At 42.6% G+C, this 21,012-nt stretch overlaps 1 protein-coding gene across 1 annotated transcript in view; it reads left to right on the top strand.

Annotated features, from left to right (window-relative positions):
• PARD3B (par-3 family cell polarity regulator beta) overlaps positions 1–21,012 on the top strand; it is a 1,161,921-nt gene that overhangs the window by 1,085,646 nt on the left and 55,263 nt on the right. Inside the window, exon 22 of the mRNA XM_018060563.1 lies at positions 26–105. Within this exon, the coding sequence (XP_017916052.1) occupies positions 26–105 (80 nt within the window). The remainder of the gene's footprint in view (positions 1–25; positions 106–21,012) is intronic.

The raw sequence follows: 21,012 nt of genomic DNA, 5'->3' as shown, positions 1-21,012 counted from the left end.
TCTCTAATTACTTTTCTCTCCACAGGTGTCTGGAAAGGGTCCAGATGGGAACGCACACAACCTCCGCTTTGAGGGGATGGAGCGACAGTACGCCTCCTTACCCAGGTACATCACCAAGGGGTCTCCCCTCACCTTCTCACCCACACATAAAGTCTTTAGAGAAATCTCCATCAAATAGAAATCTGGCTTTGAAATAAGAAATATGTTATAATTTTGCCTTACCACCGCCTGCCACAACCCTCGTGCCATCCTCACAACTGTGCTAATAATTGAAACACTTCTGGGTTATTTTTCAAGGGAAGAAAATAGTATATCATTGCAATTGAACATGTCAGCAAGAATATTGGATTCTGAATGGAAATCCTAAGCCATTGCTATAAAAATGGTATTGAACAGCCTGCACCCAGCGTAGAGACAATAAAATAGTAAATCCTCTATCCTAGGAATTACCCATGAGGAAGGGCATGCCAGCTTTAACCTTGGAGCTTCCTGTGGGTGTTAAAAAGCAGGAGAGAAATGTGAACCTAGGAGGGTGTTTTTTGCTTGATTTAGAACCTGGCTGAGTTCTTTGGGCAAAAGGCAAATATTGCTGAGAGGCACTGACCCATTGAAGGGAAGAGACATCTGGGTGGGAAAGTTCGCTTGGCGGTTCTGGCCTAACAAAAGCCACTTAGGCTATAACTAGACACCCTGAAAATGAGATACCATTCTCAAAGGTTTGTCCTCTTATCGGGGAGACGAAGAATAATTTTAGTCTGCGATCAGTGACACGTGACAAAGGAGAAGCCTTTCCAGGATGACATAGACTTCAGTGACCATGGGAGTTAAGTGAGTTGAGTGTGAGAACGTGTGAGTTTGAAAAACAAAAATAAAGAAATGTTAATGCCAGCCAGAAAACTAAAATTTTACAGAATGTCCCCTTTTAAAAAGAAGGGTGCGGATGGACCCTAAGGAGAGCTTTTCCATTATCAAACTGAACTGTTAAAGTGCTAGCTCACGGCTCGGTTACCGTTTTGAGTTGCATGTTGACTATATTTCTGTGTGTGAATTGACAAGAATAACATCCTGAATATTACAACAGGCATAGCGTAAGTGACCATCTGCTCTTATAAATAGTATGTTGATTTTCAAAAGTAATAAAATCTCAAATCTAGCAGAGAACCAATTTTAAACGCTGATTGAGCAGGAAACCCAAAATACGATATTTTAAAAGCTTCTGTACAACTATATTTTGTCTCCCTGATTTCTCTTTTTATATGTTGTCTCATAGTTACTCTTCTCATCCTTGATTTCTTTCCCCTTCTGATTTTTCCCCCTGGCCTAGTAGTTTGTTTTCATTTTAAAAAATAGAAGTAGTCTCCAAAACTCATTTTAAATACAAAATTTCTGGCTTTCAATATTGAAGTGTGTGGAAATTGTGGTTAAGGCAGATGGAAAGTACTGTTCTTAGAAAAGGAAGAAAAAGGAAAACTGGAAACAGTTTAATGTCTTTCCTGGCCAACTTGTACTCAGACTGCGGAAATGGATTTTTTGGGGTACAAATCAAAAGCACAGACATAGCATTTATAAGTACAGAAATTCTGTAAATTTCACTCATTCATTCCTTCCTCAAGTATCGACTGATCATCTACTGCGTATAAGGCCCTAAGAATCTGGAGACTGGAGACACTGTGGCCAGTTCAGCCTCAGGACCCACTGTCTAGGGCAGGAGGGAGCAGATCCACTTTTTGTGAGAGTGCAACCAAGGCTTAGATAAGTGATAATGACCATAAAGTCCTCTGAATTTCCAACTCCTATTTATGTTTACCAATAAGCCCTGAAACGCGCAATCGTGGCTGACTCTAAACCTGTCTGTTTTAGGATTAAATACCGTGGAAGGAGTCTTTTGACAGAGGCAATACATTGATGCTCTTTGTCACTCTGGGGGCTGCCATCGCAATATATGGATCGACAAAATCCTGCCAGCCTCAAGAATATAACTGTAGCCCAAAGCGAAACATCTTAGACTGAAAACAGTTTTAACAAACCATCCACTCACACACGTAACACAGTGGCAAAAGTGGTGGGCTACAGGTGCTGACGTACCTTTTTAGATTCCTGGTAAGAAGGAGTCATGATGGAGAATAAATAAGGCTCAGATCAAGTGCGTGAGCTGTCCCTGGCACTGGTTTTCTTTAATGCAGGGGCTCAAACTTGAGTTTCCATCTCCACATCTAAGGGGGAGATGCAGAGAATCCCCACCCATGTGCTCTAATCCATCGAGGGGGCTCCATATTTACCCAACAAGGTGCAAATGCCTAAGGCAGGAGACATGACTTTTGCCCTGGTTTCCTCATCCCCCACCGCCCCCCAACCTCCCCCCAGAGATCTGACTGTCCATTCAATTGAATCACACCAGCTCCACTGCTCCTTTGTCAGGCGAGTGAGGGGACCACATCTCTGCAGGCACTGGATCCCCTCTTAGTCACAGGGGTGGGGAGCTTTAAAATATTTATGGAGGTAAATTTTTAATTAAAAATAGGAATAATTCTCCTGATAGGAAGTCAGTGGCCAACCTTACTGGGGACTTAACATGCTGCTGACTGATTTGGCTTCTGTCCTGTTTGTGGAGAACATCACAGGAGTTTTAAGATAGACTTAATAGTGTTGATTTATATGTCAGATTTGGAGCCATCAACACAGAAAATGCCCCCCAGTGCATGGAGTTGGTGAGGAGCCCTAGTCAAGGGGCACCCTGCTATGTTTTCATGGAACTCTGTCATTTTAAAGGAGGCCTGTACAGCCTGCTGCCAGGCTCAATGACACTTGACAAAATAACGCCAGAGCCCTAGCCTGCTCAGGAAGAAAGACAATTCCCAGCACTTGGTAGTTATGGGGTTGCCTAAGGCTAAGGGCTAAGCGATGTTAAGTGTTATTGTTAAGCAATGTTAAATCTTTTACCTCTGAAGAAAAATGACTTTATTTCTTTTCTCCTGAGGGTGCTGTTGTGGAAAGCAGAGCGTGGTTGTAATACAACCTCGTTAGGGAGCGCCAGGCTTTTCCCAAGGCCAACGTTTTACCCAGGCCGTCCGGCCCCCACTTTTCTTTGGTAGCAAACCGAGGGAAATCAGCCTCCCCCTATTCTTGCCTGACACAAATTATTACTCACCCTGGGTGAGCAGGGAAGTGGCTGTTTCCTGGGCTGCTATAATGTGTGAACAACAATGTATGTATTTTTGCAAACAGCTTCTTTTTCACTTCCGCCTCCCAGCCTCTTTCAATTCTCCCAGGCCCCATTCTGATTTTACAGACCTCCTCCTGGTCCGGCCGTTCAGCAGTAAACTCTCTCCTCTCCCATCTCCAGCCTCCATCATTCCCACCTGGCCCATCCCCGACCCCCACAGGACCCCATTATCCCTTCTCTGCAGATGGCTCAGTGCATCAGCGCATGATGTTGCTCTTCCGGGCTTGTAATCAAGTGTTGAGTCCTGAGAAGGGAGCAGAAAGGCTCTCCATTTCTTCTGTGGTCCTCCATGCAAGGGCGATGAAAGGTTGCTGGAGAAACTCAGAAAAGCGTTCATTGGTTCCATTACAAAATTCACATTATCCAGCCCCAGCTGGGCCCCTGCTGCTGCCCAGAATTCCTTTTAGTCGTGCTGTCAACTCCCTTGACTGTCCCACAGTGGCCGTTCCAACCTTTTTCTGCTCCCGTTAAGTTCTGCAAAGATGACTAAGCCCCCCAGGCCCAGTCTCTAGAGATGATCTCACTTCCTTTTCTTTACGACCTTGAGACATTCAACCTTAGTTCCTCAGCTTCAGCTCCCTGCAGGTCAGACTCGCTCTGTCTTCACCAACACACACTTCCCAAGGGGAGATGTGAAGGCATGGACTTGGAGTCAGCCCATAATTATAGCCCCATCCGTCACTTCTCACCTGTAGGATCTTGGGCAAGTATCCAACTGGTCCAGGCTCAGTTTTTTAATCTGCAAATCGGGGATGATATTAGGGATTCTGTATAATGCTTGTATGAGTATTAAATTCAGTGATTCGAGAAAAACCCTTAATGAAGAAGCTGGCTGACGTATTTTAAGGATTTTTTTTTAATATTGTTAGTTCTTTTTAATTTTCTCTCTGGGAATGATGTGTTCCCTCTTTTAATGAGTCAGACCTGTACAGCAGAGCTCATTCTCACTGGCTTTTCAGGGACCCTACATCATCAACTACCCCTCTCTTGTCTCTATCATTAAGCCCTTGGCAGTGGCTTTCCTCCCTGTGCTTACAACTGTGAATGCAGAGGCTCAGCTGCACAGTTCGCTGCGAGTTCCCCAGCATGCAGAAAAGGAGAGCCAATGGCTCAGGGAGATATGCTGGGGGCATAACTGAGGCTGAGGGATCAGCCAGCTCTTAAAGAAAGACCCAAGTCCAGATGATCATGAAGGCGACATTACAAACTAAAGTGGCCTGCTGGGAGACAGCCGTTCTTACAGATAGGGAGCTCACGTCAGGGACATGGGCCCTAACTCAGGTCTAGGTAAGAGGCCACGGCCCCTGGCCAACAAGGCTTAGATTCAGACCGTGTCTCCTGAGTGGTGGAGACCCACAACTGTGAATTAACCAGCAAGGCTGGACACAATGCTCTTGTCGCAGGACAGAAATGCTAAGGGAGGGGCCCGCTAGTGACCGGTGGGGGAACGTCCTGGGATATGACAGAGATATTCCTGTCGGCTCAGGACCTGACACGCTGACCAAGCCTCCAGCTGTCAGGACTCGTAGCTGAGCCAGGCTCAGGTGGCAGGCCGACCCCATGAACTTGATTTTATTCCATCAGAGAAAACAGAGATCTTCCCTCAACCCTCCTTCCTCCTCAAATTCTCATTTTGCTACTTTTTGGGGAAAAAAATTGTCTCTCTTTCCACACCAGCCTCTGAACTGTCACCTCTTGCCCCAGGCTTCTGACCATGCCACTGATGCTCCCAGCTGACTCTGCCTCCAGGTCTTTTCTTTTCTTTTAATATTGGAGTGTAGTTGATTTATAATATTGTTAGTTTCAGGGGTATAGCAAAGTGATTCAGTTATACATATGCATATATTTATTCTTTCTAGCCCTGTTTTCTATATAGAGTCTCTCTGAGCTGCCTCCTCCGTTCTCTTTTTTTTAAACTTTAATTTTAAAATTTTATTTGCTTATTATTTTGGCCACACTGGGTCTTTGCCACTATGTACAGGCTTCCTCTAGTTGCAGCGAGCAGTAGCTACTCTTTAGTTGCGGTGCACAGGCTTCTCATTCTGGTGGCTTCTCTTGTTCCAGAGCATGGCTCAAGGACATGCAGGCTCTGTAGTGGGGGCACACAGGCTTAGTTACCCCACAGCCTGTGGAATCTTCTTGGACCGGGGGCAAACCCATGTCCCCCACACTGGCAGGTGGATTATTTACCACTGGACCACTAGGGAAGTCCTTCCACCATTCTTACAGATTCAGTTCTCATCACTATGATGATGAATCCAAAATGAACTTGGCTAATCTTCATATCTCACATACTGGAGAGAGTTGCCGTGCCCTCCTCCAGGGGATCTTCCCAACCCAGGGATCGAACCAGCATCTCCTGCATTGCAGGCAGATTCTTTGCTGCTGAGCCACTGGGAAGCCTCTAATACCTCAAAGCCCCCATGCCAAAACCCAAGCCCTCTGCCATCTTTCTTTAGCTCTTCCTCCTTTTAACTTCCATAACATTGGATTGCCACTTTACCAGCGCCACTGAAAACATCTTAGATTAGATTTTGATTCTTCGCTGACCCTTTCCACCACTATTAGATTATAAATTCCTTGAAACAAAGGATATTGTTCTATACCCATCATTTTTGCACGTATCAACAGGATCTAACATAGAACCATGTATACAGTGGGTTTTAATTACCAGTACACAGATGAGATTTTGTTTTTATAGATTTGTTTTTATATAACTAAGTTGCAGGAAAGAATGCCTCCCAAGATTTTTAAACCATTTATTTCAGAGCACTCAGTTCAGTTCAGTCACTCAGTCATGTCCGACTCTTTGCAACCCCATGAATCGCAGCACGCCAGGCCTCCCTGTCCATCACCAACTCCCGGAGTTCACTCAGAATCACGTCCATCGAGTCCGTGATGCCATCCAGCCATCTCATCCTCGGTTGTCCCCTTCTCCTCCTGCCCCCAATCCCTCCCAGCATCAGAGTCTTTTCCAATGAGTCAACTCTTCGCATGAGGTGGCCAAAGTACTGCAGTTTCAGCTTTAGCATCATTCCTTCCAAAGAAATCCCAGGGTTAATCTCCTTCAGAATGGACTGGTTGGATCTTCTTGCAGTCCAAGGGACTCTCAAGAGTCTTCTCCAACACCACAGTTCAAAAGCATCAATTCTTCGGCACTCAGCCTTCTTCACAGTCCAACTCTCACATCCATACATGACCACAGGAAAAACCATAGCGTTGACTAGATGGACCTTAGTCGGCAAAGTAATGTCTCTGCTTTTGAATATGCTATCTAGGTTGGTCATAACTTTTCTTCCAAGGAGTAAGCGTCTTTTAATTTCATGGCTGCAGTCACCATCTGCAGTGATTTTGGAGCCCAGAAAAATAAAGACTGACACTGTTTCCACTGTTTCCCCATCTATTTCCCATGAAGTGATGGGACCGGATGCCATGATCTTCATTTTCTGAATGTTGAGCTTTAAGCCAACATTTTCACTCTCCTCTTTCACTTTCATCAAGAGGCCTTTTAGTTCCTCTTCACTTTCTGCCATAAGGGTGGTGTCATCTGCATGTCTGAGGTTATTGATATTTCTCCCGGCAATCTTGATTCCAGCTTGTGCTTCTTCCAGTCCAGGATTTCTCATGATGTACTCTGCACAGAAGTTAAATAAGCAGGGTGACAATATACAGCCTTGACATACTCCTTTTCCTATTTGGAACCAGTCTGTTGTTCCATGTCCAGAACACTGGACAGAATAGTTCAGTGCACTATTTTCCAGTAAAAGTATTGATTTTTCTATGAGGCAGTCCCTTTTCCCTAGAGTCAGTAGAAATCCAGAAGTCCAAATAGTTACCCACTGCTGCGCACTTACTATATACCAGGCCCTGTTCTAAATGCTTTGTATCCGCTGACTGATTTAATGTGCACAGCAATCCTGTGACTCAGTAGCATCCCTATTATTACCTTCATTTCATAAGCAAGGAAACAGGCAGAGAGAGATTCGGTGAAGTTGCCCAGGTTCAACAGTTGGAAGCAGCAGAGCTGAGATTTGAACCTGAGCAGCCTTGACTGCGAGTTTGCACATTTAACATCTAAGGGCTTAGATCATTCAGCTGAGTCAGACCCAAACTCTGTGATTTTTACACACCCTGTGTTATTTACTCACCTGCTTGTCATTCTCACTAAAGTGTAAGAGCCTTCGAGGACAGGGACCGTATCTTATTCATCTTTGCATATGACACGGAATATTACTAATAGAACAGTTTAGGTAATGCCTTTCAACCGTCTCTGCAATGCTGTCATAAAATCAATTCTTTTCCCATTCCCTGGGGTCCTTCCTCTGAAGTATGAACAGTTTAATGCGTAATTGCTAGATGAACATTAAGCAATAGACTTTGCCCACCAAGAGGGGAATCCTGTTTTGTTAGAACACTCCTGAGAGTTGAAAAAGCAGTGTCTGCAAATTGGTACTTTGGTTCTTTAAGATTAAGAATAATATCTACCCAGAAGAAAAGAGATGATGATAAATTTTCTGATGCAAAGCTTCATGAGCGCTCCCGAGGAGAGAGTCTCCCTTTCCGGGACTGATGTGGGACAAAGACCCTCTCAGGCCGGATCTGGCTTCAGTCCCGATGGTGCTCTCACCCGTATTATTACAAGAGTTACTTAAGGGGGGAAAAAGTTCTCTCTGAACAGTTCAAGCAGCTTGAGTTTAGCGTGAGAAGTTACACGCTAGAACTGATTTGAGGTAGAAAGAGCGACTCTAGAAGGAGCAAACACCTTATATGTGCTTCCTTGGAACCCAAAATAAACCCGCCTTCTAAGTTGGTGCTGGGTACAATTGTGCCCAGACTAGAAGAACACATCGTAACAGCAGACTCATGTCCATTGGTTTGCTTGATGGGTTTCAGCTTTCTCACCTGCATCCTCCTTTGCCCAGCCCCAGGAAGACTGCAATCACAAGCGCACGGCTGACTTCTAAGCCTGCAACACGCACAGCGCCCACTAGGTTATAATATCCGCAGAGACACTTACCTCACTGCTTAAAGACACTCTGACTTTGCTCGTTCTTATCTCCAGTTAGCCTCCGCTCTGTTCACAGCTATTGAATCTTCCTTTGCCAACCTTGCCTCACTTTCTGGCCCTTGCTAAGCAGATGGCAGTGACCCTTGAGTTCTGCAAAGACCTCCACCAATGCCACAGTCCTGGTCTTTGCCGAGGCTGATGGTGATTAAATGAGTTCAGTGAAAACTTGAGCCACAGCACATTAGGTGTGTATGTGTGGGAGCGTGTGTCCAGTGCAGGTGGAGATTTGGCTGCCTGGATCTGCACATGCTGACCAAGTCTCCACACTGCCTAATTGAGTACTTTTCTCTGCCACAAGGCCAGTAGGATGCTTCATGAGAATATATGTCCTGCTCGCCGCAGCCCTGGCAGCCAGTCAGATGTTCACCTGGGGTTTGAGGCCATTTCAGCTACAAAAACTTCCTCTTCACAAGTCTCTAGACAGAGCCCTTTGTCCTTCATCTAGATCCAAGGAATCATGGCCAGTCTCCCTGTCACCTTTCTGGTGACACAGCTTTACCTGAATAGCCCCTTCTTGCAGTGAAAAGCTACCTCTCAGCACCCCAGGCTGTGACTATGGCTCTGACTTCGCAGGAATGCTGACACGGGCTGAGGAGCTTGTCTCCAGTGTGTTTTCTACATATGCATGTGACAGAGTTTAGTGCTTTTGAAAATCAATGAAGCTCTTTTACCCCACCAGATTCAACTTTCTCATCTTCTCTCCTCAGTCCCTGAAAATCTCGTCTCTACTTCCCCAGCCCCATAGTGTTAGCTGTTTATTTGACTGGCCCCTCTGACACCACCTCATTCTTAATGCAGGGGACAAAATGATGAATTAGCAGCAATTTAGGTCTTTGTGAGATTAAGATGTCTCCATTGTCAACTCAAACTTCCTGAAAAATGCAAAAAGCCCTAGTGTGTAATACCGTCTTAAAGATGCCAAGCCGCTGAGATCAGGGGGTTAATGCTGCTGCCATATCATTTTTATGTCACTTAGTTCCTCAAATAAAAGTCCATTTTAATCAAACTTTTTATCATTTCCTCATAGCCAATATATCCTTGATGCCATTGGGATATTTGATATTAATTATTCAGTCGAAGGCCTCCATTATGAATTTAGTTAGAATATTAGTGATTTAAAACACGTTAGGACCCATTACAGTACTGATATCCCCAGAGTCATTTTAAATGAATCTTTTTTATTGAAGTATAGTTGATTTACTATGTTGTGTTAATTCCTGCTGTACAGCAAAGTGACTCACTTATACACATATATACATCCATTTTTTGTCTTCTTTGCCATTGTGGTTTATCCCAGGATATTGAATATAGTTCCCTGTGCTAAGAGTAGGATCTTGTTTATCATTCTGTATGTAATAGTTTGCATCTACTAATCCCTAATTCCCAGTACATGCTTCCCCCACCCACCCTCCCCCCTAGCAACCACAAGTCTGATCTCTATGTCTATGAGTCTGTTTTTGATTCATAGACAGATTCATTTGGGTCATATTTTAGATAACACATATACTTGATATCATATAAAATTTGTCTATCTCTGCCTGACTTCACTTCACTTAGCATAATAATCTCTAGTTGACTTCATGTTGCTGCAAATAGCTATAATGCATTCCCTTTTTAGGACTGAGTAGTATTCCATTGTGTATATGTATCACATCTTCCTCATACATTCATCAGTTAATAGATATTTAGATTATTTCCATGTCTTGGCTATTGTGAATAGTGCTGCTATGAACATTGGGGTACATATATTTTTTTGAATTGTAGTTTTGTCCATATTTATATCCAGGAAAAGGATCATATGGTAATTCTATTATAGTTTTAGTTTTCTGAGGAACCTCCATACTATTTTCATGATAGCTGCACCAGTTTACATTGGTTCACCACAACACCCTCTCCAGCACTTGTTATTTGTCAGTTCAGTCACTCAGTTGTATCCAACTCTTTGCGATCCCAGGACAGCAGCACACCAGGCCTCCCTGTCCATCACCAACATCCACTCAAACTCATTCCACTCAAACTCATGTCCATTGAGTTGGTATTGCCATCCAACTATCTCATCCTCTGTCGTCCCCTTCTCCTCCTGCCCTCAATCTTTCCCAGCATCAGGGTCTTTCCAAATGAGTCAGCTCTTCGCATCAGGTAGCCAAAGTATTGGAGTTTCACTTTCATCATCAGTCCTTCCTATGAACACCCAGAACTGATTTCCTTTAGGATGGACTGGTTGGATCTCCTTGCAGTCCAAGGGACTCTCAAGAGTCTTCTCCAACACCACAGTTCAAAAATATCAATTCTTCGGTGCTCAGCTTTCTTTATAGTCCAACTCTCACATATATACATGACTACTGGAAAAACCATAGCCTTGACTAGACGGACCTTTATTGGTAAAGTAATGTCTCTGCTTTTTAATATGCTGTCTGCTGCTGCTGCTGCTAAGTCGCTTCAGTTCTGTCTGACTCTGTGCGACCCCATAGACTGCAGCCCACCAGGCTCCCCTGTCCCTGGGATTCTCCAGGCAAGAACACAGGAGGGGGTTGCCATTTCCTGCTCCAAATATGTTGTCTAGGTTGGTCTTTTCTTCCAAGGAGTAAGCATCTTTTAATTCCATGGCTGCAATCACCATCTGCAGTGATTTTGGAGCCCAAAAAAATAAAGTCTGACACTGTTTCCACTGTTTCCCCATCTATTTCCCATGAAATGATGGGACCGGATGCCATGATCTTCGTTTTCTGAATGTTGAGCTTTAAGCCAACTTTTACACTGTCCTCTTTCACTTTCATCAAGAGGCTCTTTTGTTCTTCTTCACTTTCTGCCATAAGGGAGGTGTCATCTGCATATCTGAGGTTATTGATATTTCTCCCAGCAATCTTCATTCCAGCTTGTACTTCATCCAGCCCGACATTTCACATGATGTACTCTGCATATAAGTTAAATACGCAGGGTGACAATATACAGCCTTGACATACACCTTTCCCGATTTGGAACCAGTCTGTTGTTCCATGTCCAGTTCTAACTGTTGCTTCCTGACCTGCATGTAGGTTTCTCAAGAGGCAGGTCAGGTGGTCTGGGATTCCCATCTCTTTCAGAATTTTCCACAATATTTTGTGATCCACACAGTCAGTGGCTTTGGCATAGTCAATAAAGCAGAAGTAGATGTTTTTCTGGAACTCTTTCGCTTTTATGATGATCCAACGGATGTTGGCAATTTGATCTCTGGTTCCTCTGCCTTTTCTAAATCCAGCTTGAACATCTGGAGTTCACGGTTCAAGTATTGTTGAAGCCTGGCTTGGAGAATTTTGAGCATTACTTTACTAGCGTGTGAGATGAGTGCAATTGTGTGGTAGTTTGAGCATTCTTTGGCATGGCCTTTCTTTGGGATTGGAATGAAAACGGACCTTTTCCAGTCCTGTGGCCACTGCTGAGTTTTCCAAATTTGCTGGCATATTGAGTGCAGCACTTTCACAGCATCATCTTTCAGGATTTGAAATAGCTCCGCTGGAATTCCATCACCTCCACTAGCTTTGTTCGTAGTGATGCTTTCTAAGGCCCACTTGACTTCACATTCCAGGATGTCTGGCTCTAGATGAGTGATCACATCATCATGATTATCTGGGTCTTGAAGATCTTTTTTGTACAGTTCTTCTATATATTCTTGCCACCTCTTCTTCATATCTTCTGCTTCTGTTAGGACATTTCTGTCCTTTATTGTGCCCATCTTTGCATGAAATATTCCCTTGGTATCTCTAATTTTCTTGAAGAGATCTCTAGTATTTCCCATTCTGTTGTTTTCCTCTATTTCTTTGCATTGATCACTGAGGAAGGCTTTTTTATCTCTCCTTGCCACTCTTTGGAACTCTGCCTTCAAATGGGTATATCTTCCCTTTTCTCCTTTGCCTTTCATGTCTTTTCTTTTCTCAGTTATTTGTAAGGCCTCCTCAGACAACCATTTTGCCTTTTTGCATTTCTTTTTCTTGGGGATGGTCACTTGATTACTTTGCTTTAGCAAACCACTAACACTGACAAGTTAGGGAGAGGTTGGAATACCTCAGCTTTTTTCATGAGTAACGTAAGTTCCCGGGAAGGAAGATAACTTAGATGACATTTAAAATGCATCCATATTCATTGTCTTTTCAACACTGAAAAGTGTTGAAACCCTCAGCGGTAATAATAATAATAATAATAATACAATTGTTGTTTAGTTGGGGAATTTATGAGAGAAAAGAAAGTATTTTTGAAGTATATCATTTTTTATTCTTTTATAGCTATGATAAGTTTTCTGTAAGTAAAAATAATATGGCCACACATCAATCATCATTCTGTTTCTATTTGGAACACAAATGAGGATGTAAATAGCTCAGCCTAGAGCTGTGTATGCAGAACACCTACAAACCCCAAGTGCGTGGATCAGGACTCCAGACTCCAGACTGCACTTTGCCCTGCTCTTTCCCAGAATCACTTGTGTGGTGGTGTAGGGTGCAACCTATATATCCGCAGTATTTATTATGCTCTAAGAATTCCAGTGGGCACTTTAACTGTTTGACTTCGTTTATCTCCTGTAACAATCCTGAAATAAAGTCTTATCACTATCTGATGGATGAAGAAGCTGAGTCTCAGTGACACAAAGTAGTATGGTCAAAGTGGCATACAGAATATGTGGCAAAGGCTGGGTTCAATTCACCTCTTTCTACTTCTAAAACCTGTAGGGTCTCTACAGGTCAAGTTGTCGAGCTAGGCTGGCTGTGAGCAGGCTGGAGAGATGCATTCTGTGACCATCCTTTACTAAGGTGGCGCTCGCTGAGCGGACCCCACCCTAAATCACAGCAGTGTATAACTCTGGGACATTAAAATGAACAAACTGCTAATGGGCTTCAGAATTACTAGGAGCAGCGTCCATGAACCACAGAGCTCCCCTTAGAATATATAAATACCCCTGTTCTCCCAGCTGAAATATCTTTTAAACAGTGCTGTTTTTTAAAGACTGCCTCTTTGTCATGCTAGAATTTCAAAAAAGACACTGCTTGGTTCTACTTCAGCAATTTTCATAGCCAGGAAAGTATCATTGCTTCTTTTCCAGTATAGTTCCAGCAGATCCTCCGGGGACATGGTGAGATAGAAGTGCCAGATAACCGTAGAGGGAAGGCTTCTATTGACTCTACTGCTTCAAGTCCAGAGAAGAAAGCTTTGGCAGTCGATTATTGTGGAGGTGCCACATGAGCCCATCTGTGCCCTGGATTTTATGTGACATGGGCCCCATGACCTCAGTCACTATGCCAGGAAACACCTTGGTCCAGCTCCATTATTTCTAGCAAAGGCAAACATTTGTGGTACAAATGTGGGAAGGGCTGGTGCAAAAAGAGAAGCATCCAGTATGTGTTCTTGCTTATATTCCAAGTCTTTAATTAAGCCTAGATTGAAGTGGTTGGGGCTCATCCCAATAGAAGGTTGTACAACTGGACAGTCAGCAAAACTGACGCTTATGGTTGAAGATGGAATCACATGTTAAATAGGTGGGAACCTGGCAATTCTCATTGGCTACTCGCCACCAACAATATGTTCTAGGGCATCATTAAGAGCCTTTAAACTTGACCATTGCTTGGAAATGAAGACAGGGTGGTGACTGCTCAGATAATGTTTCTGCCCACTAATTGCTTGCATGTATCTGAGGCAAACGCAGACCCATTTCCAGAAATGAGAGTGTCTGACAGCCTGGGTTTTGCAAGGTTTTGCAAGGTGCTGGAAAAAGCTGTAATTGTCACAGCAGAGGTTTAAGATGGAAAATAAGCAGGCTGAGCTATTTTGAGAAGGAGCTTGCCACAGTGAAGTTTTTCTTCTGGAAATAGTCTTATAAAATCGGGATTGGAGTTTATGGTTGGTCACTTTCCACTGATATGTTGGTGCCTTTGACAATTTATGCTACATGGTCTGGACTGTACAACACCCTTTCACAGTTTTTTCCTGCCTCAAAATCAGGTCCATGTATAAAACAGAGCTTCAAGCCCGTGTTTTATATGAGTAATTTCCGGATGTGCTACATGTAACATGGCCAAGATAACGTGATAACTGCCTTCTGTGGGTTGGTTATAGGCGAGTCACTTAAATTTCCACCTTGTCAACAATTTAAATTCCTTAATTTATCCTTTTTCTGGTGACTCTTTTCATATCTCTTTTTTAAAAAACAGAGATCAGTTATGAGTTGTTCAGAGCTAGCTGTGCAACTGTATTAGCCTAAACAGACGAGCTAAGAAAGTTGTCTGCCCTTCCTTATTCCTTCATTCAACAGCTATTTACTGGCTACCAAGTTCAATATACTCTGTAGGCACTGAATATAAGCATTTAAGGACAAGGCCCTGGACCGCAGAGCTTGTAATCCACTGGAGGGGTAATTGTACAATCACAGAGAAATCATAAAATTGAAACTCCGCCCAGTAAGAAAAAGGAGAGACAAGTCATTCAAGAAAATATAATGAGAAATTGGACCAAATCAAGGGAGGGAGGAAGCTTGGAGCTATGATCTGAAGAAATTAGATAGAAGAAATAAATATTCCAGACAGATGAACAACATGTGCAGAGACCTTGGTAGGAGGGAACATGGTGAACAGAGAGACTGAAAGAGGGCAGCTTGGCTGGAACAAGGGCTGCAAGAGAAGAAAGTAGAAGTCAGACCACCAGTGGCTAAGAATATTCAGATTTATTCAAATACTGATGGGAAACCATTTGTGAGTTTTAACAGGAGAATGATGTGATCAAACTTGCATTTCAGATCTGTAGAGAAGAGATTAAGGGGAGGCTGGAGCAAAAGCAAACCAGGTCAAAGGTCTTTGCTATGTAGTTCAGGCAAGAGATGGTGGTGGTGATGCTGGTGGAGATAGGAGAAGCTGGTGGGAAGAACTGACAGCTGCACACAGGGGTGTGGGTCAGGGGAGTAAAGCCAGGTGTCAAAAGTGAATCCACACAAAATAGTGTGGGTGGTGGTACCCTTCCCCCAGAGGGGAAAGGCTAGGAGACGACTCGTTTGAGGGGAAGATCATGAATATAAGCTGGGATATGCAAGATCTGAAGTGACTTTCAGACTTCCAGCAGGAGACCCTGAAACGTAGAGATGGCTTAGCACAGATGGGCACTACAGTGACTCAGCCAGGATGCCAGACCATCATGTGTTCATCAACACTGAACAGAGGACCCCAGAGCATATCAGCAGTGATGATGTAATGAAGCACAGAGTCTTCTACTCATAACGTACAAACAGAAAAAGTGGGGGCAGGACAGATTGCTAGGGCCTGGGCTCCATGGTGGTGACTTGTTTTCACTGCTTCTGTGGACAGTAGAGGCTTATCTATCACTGTCTGTGTAAGTTAATTCTGGAAATGATATTGTTCTCAAATGGGAAGAATTGGTGACTGAATGCCATCTGGCATTCTGTGACTAAGCATAGCTCTGACCCCGAAAAGCATAAGCATGAAGGGAAAAAGGAACAGTGGAAATCATTTTGGTAACTGTGCTGTGCTTATAAAATAGAATACCCTTGTTCTTCAGAAATATGACTGAAACACCTATGGGTGAAAAGGCGCAAATCTCCAATTCACTCTCAGATGGTTCAGGAAATAATAATATGTAGATACATCTGTGCTTAGTTGCTCAGTCATGTCCAACTTTTTGTGACCCCAAGGACTGCAGCCCGCCAAGCTCCTCTGTCCATGGGATTCTCCAGGCAAGAACGCTGGAGTGGGTTGCCATTTCCTTCTTTGTATGTATGTATAATAACATGTATATATGTTATGTATACATACATGGGGAGACTGTGAGAGGGGATGGATGGGGAAGGGAACAGAATGAAAGAAAACAGGAAAAATGACAGGGTAAATGGGGCAAAACGTGAATAATTTGTAGATCTGAAAAAAAAATAAGTTCTTCATACTGTTGTCTCAGTAGCAACAACAGCAGTCACAAGGGACAGTGGAAGTTCTCATCCTAGTACAGACTCAAAAGTAAAAAATGTGCTCATTCTGGAGACTTAGACTGGATTTGAAGACCCAGAGACAAAGATTTTGGAGCGAGTAATTTTATGTGTGAAGCAACCCCATGAAGCCCTGGAAGGAGAGTGAGGAAGGGAAGGGAAGAAAGCTGTTACCAAGTACAGGGTAACAGCTTTGTCTGGGGGCAACAGACAGGAATCAGTTCTTCTGGGACCACTGGAAACAGTACAAATGCACTCACACCTTGTCCTGTCCTTGTGAGAGGCAAGGATTCTGCGGTATTTATCTTTCAAGTCCTGTTTGTCATTGGCTGAGGGTTGCTGCTAAAGAAGCCAATTCCCCAGCAGGTCCCAGGCCCTGGTAAGAGGACACCATAAGCCTCGAAGCACAGTTCCTTAGAGAAAGTCCTGCAATGGCCCCTCAGTGCCAAGGAGCTCTGGGTGGGTCCCAGCAACCCAGCTCCAGCTCATGTCCAGTCTCCAGAGTCAGAGCAGATCACTCCTGGTTGCCTTCATGAGAGAAAAATTATGTAATTATTAAGTAACCCTAGACTGTCTTGCTGCCTTCATTTTATTTTTGGAGGAAGTGTTCTGTGAATTAGCTGCATCTCATGTGGAATACAATGAATAACGATAGCATCGGCAGGGTAGCCCAAGAGCGTAACCCCAGAAGAATGCATTTCTGGTTTCTCTTCACTCAAATATGCAATTCATCAAAATGATGTAAAGTCTTTGACAAGTTCATTTTCTGTCGAGCCCATGCTCAGAACATCACTAAAATACAGCGGCACCTCTGGGAATACCCCCAGGATTATGGAAAGCCTCAGGAAAATGGAAATTTGGTAGTAAGGTGCCTAAATCAAAGATGCTTTTTAATGAATGTTTGAGTATCTGCAGTGACTTTACTTATGATCATGGCTATAAACACATACCAGGTCAAGTTCTTCTTGGATTTCAACACACCACCTTTGCCCTAGTTATGTCACTCCTTTGAGCTCCACGGTCTTACCTTAGCCTTAGACTTTATGGTAAGATACCGTAAGTGTTGTGTTGTGAAGCCTACAAAACTGATCAGTTACATCCAGTTCAATTAAGATGCTTAAGTTCATCTTCCTGAGAATAAAATATATATGTTAAGCAGGCTTCAGGATAAATTCCTGGCATGTATTACTAGGTCAAAGGGTGAATATTTTTAAAGTTATTGATGTATACTTCCAGACTGACCTATGAATAGGTTGTACAAGCTTACACCCTCATCAACACTAAATACAAAATATTTTCTAAACTGTGTCAATTTAAGAGATTCAAAAATAAGAATTATGGTCACCATCTGTTTTAATTTGTTATTGCCTTACATAGGGAAGTTAAATTTTTCTCATGTATTTATTGAAATTTGCATATTTTTAAAGTCTGTGGTAGCTTATCTACTTGCAATCATTTCTATGTAGGTTTATCTTTTTCTTCTTGATCTACTAGAACTCTTCATATATTAAGGACATTAATGCTTTGTTGCATGTTAACATTATTTAATGTTATGTTAAAATTATTTAATTTAATGTTAAATGGTTTTAATATTTAAATTTTAAAAATTTATTGTTAAAATTATTTAATGTCATGTATGGATGTGAGAGTTGGACTATAAAGAAAACAGAGCACCGAAGGATTGATGCTTTTGAACTGTGATGTTGGAGAAGACTCTTGAGAGTCCCTTGGACTGCAAGATCCAACCAGTGAATCCTAAAGGAAATCAGTCCTGAATATTCATTGGAAAAACTGATGGTGAAGCTGAAACTCCAATACTTTGCCCACCTGATGCGAAGAACTGACTCATTGGAAAAGACCCTGATGCTGGGAAAGACTGATGGCTGGAGGAGAAGGGGACCACAGAGGATGAGGTGGTTGAATGGCATCACCGACTCCATGGACATGAGTTTGAGTAAGCTCCAGGAGTTGGTAATAAACAGGGAGGCCTGGTGTACTGCAGTCCATGGGGTCGCAAAGAGTCAGACACAACTATGTGACTGAACTGAACTGAACATCATTTAAATTTAACTTTATATTTATAGTAAATAGGAATTTATAATTTTATAAGTTAAAACTTCAGTCTTTGGTTGATGATTTCTTATTTGCTTTTGTATGTAAAAAATTGTCTCCCATCATCAGATCAGATAAATATTATTTGTTCAGTCACTCAGTCATGTCCAACTCTTTGCAGCCCCATGGACTGCAGCATGCCAGGCTTCCCTGTCCTTCACTATCTCAGAGTTTCCTCAAACTCATGTCCATTGAGTTGGTGATGCCATCCAACCATCTCATCCTCTTTTGTCCCCTTCTCCTCCTGCCTTCAATCTTTCTCAGCATCAGGGTCTTTTCCAATGAGTCAGCTCTTCTCATTGGGTGGCCAAGTACTTCAGCTTCAGCTTCAGCACCAGTTCTTCCAATGAATACCCAGGGTTGATTTACTTTAGGATTGACTGGTTTGATCTCCTTGCAGTCTAGGGGATTCTCAAGAGTCTTCTCCAGCACCACAGTTTGAAAGCATCAATTCTTTGGCGCTCAGCCTTCTTTATGGTCCAACTCTCTCATCCATACATGACTACTGGAAAAACCATAGCTTTGACTATACAGACATTAGCCCATATTTTCTTCCAGTTCTTTGGGATTTAGTTTTTAATTTATTTATTCTACTGAATGAAAGTTTTGAATGTGTGTCATTTTAAGCAGTAATGTACTTTCATAACACAGTTTCAAGTAATTTCAACCATGATGTTGTTATTATCATAAAAAAATACATGGCAGTCTAGACACCCATGCTAAATGGCTTTGTACAAACATTATGGACTATCTGTGCAGTTTATCAACATGCATTAACAGTCAGTTTATATCTTCCTTTCACTGCAATTAGGCCCTGTGTCAGGACATGTGTCCTGAAGCATATTCTGACCAAGACCCTTTTAATGTGGTACAACACCAGGTCTTCAGTGTCGTGGGGGTAGTCGGGATCACCTAAATAGGCTTCTTTCTTAAGGTGCACTTCCTCTTGTAAAATGAGTTCTTCTCTGCCTACCCTCTGCCAGCCTCCATGACCCTCTGCAGAATGGGCAGGTATAGGATCCTCCTGGAACCTGCATCCCTGTGGTCCTCAGATCTTCTTGATAAGAACTCTGTGTGCACTCTTCAAAGGCAACATTGATATTATTGGAAGTTTCTCATTTAATTTCTTTGATAGTTTTACTGGAAGGAGACTTGTGTTGAGACTGTATATGTGTCAACCCGGCTGACCCCAAAGGAACTGTGAGAGGAGGGGTTCTTCATCTGGGGTCCTGATCTGACATATTGAAGCTGCCTACCACTGGGCTTCAGGGGATCTTCAAATTCCCTAAGATTACATGGCGAGCTTTTTATGAATGATATTCTGTACATAGTTCTGAGGGAAGGGGTAAGGAGGAGAGTTCTGTGATGTAGTAAGTTTAAGACTCACTAAGTGTGAGGACTTTATTGTAAACTCATCTTAAAGAAAATCGTCACATTGTGGTTCCATTGGCTATCATTTTTCTTCCAATGAAATGTTAACTAATGCCTTCAGAGAGAATACTTCGTTTGTAAATTTTATGAAAAAAAGAATACCCAAATACTAGCTTACTGTGTTGAAAGGTGTCCGCAATATTAGAGTGGATATGATAGTTTTAGCAAAAACAAAACAAACAAGCAAAAAGACTTATTTTGGTCTACTTCTCAGCCTCACATAGTACCATGTGTATAGACATCTCTGTTTTGGACCCTGCGTTTTTTGTCTGCTTTTAGCAAGAACAAAAGCTTCCCAGCATATAAATCCCAGAAAGCAGGTTGAATGGCATTGAACTCTTGGCTCTGTGTCCCCATTCCCCTCCCTGCTCACACTCACCAGCAACATGAAATACAGAACCTGCGTAAGTTTCCAAGGCCACATTTATGTGCTCACCAGTGCTTCCTAAAAAGGATTTACACATTCTACTATCTTCCAGCTTTTGAAAAATAACATTCTGTTCTCATCCCCAGAAAATAGAGAGGGAGTGGAAGTGACTCGTGGGAATGAGCAGACAGCAATCTTCTTTGGAACACAAAGGACTGCGTAGATCCCGCTATAAATTATAGCTGCATAAGACTTCAGGAAAACCAAAGAAAGTAAAATATTAACATTAAACCATAGCAACCCCTGCTGTATACAATTTAGATAAATAATCTATTTAATGTACACAGGATATTGTGATATAGTTTTTTGTATGCCACTGGCAACAGTTTACATTTGAAAAGAATAGAGGCATTAGTTGCTGGCATATGGCAAATGTGTTCTATTCATTCTTATTCTTAAAAATTGAATGTCCTCAAATAAAATACTGATCAAGGGCTAAAAATTTAAGGCCTGCTGTATCTTTGTCTCATAATATGGATTTGTGGCCTCATCTAGCCTTTCCTTGACCTTTTTGCCTAATGGTAGGATATTAGTAAGAGAAAAATGGTTACATAAAACATCCTCTGAATGTGATTTTTTTTTTTACATTGAGTAATTTCAGGTGGCTAAAAATGGAATGAGCTAACCTGAAAGTAACAAGCTGTTCACTGTCTCAGCCAAATTAGGCTTAATGTTGAAAGGCATTCCTTGAGAAGTCAAGAAGGCTGGGGGTCAAGCCATCAGGCCAGGGAGTGCAGCTGGTGGACCACCTTTTGTGGTCTCTAAGGAAGCAACCAAAGAAAATCTCTCAAAGAATCAAC

The sequence above is a fragment of the Capra hircus genome, chromosome 2 (genome assembly GCF_001704415.2).
Source record: "Capra hircus breed San Clemente chromosome 2, ASM170441v1, whole genome shotgun sequence".
NCBI lineage: Eukaryota > Metazoa > Chordata > Mammalia > Artiodactyla > Bovidae > Capra > Capra hircus.
Note: the sequence above shows the minus strand (reverse complement) of the source record. Positions and strands in the feature narration are given on the sequence as shown.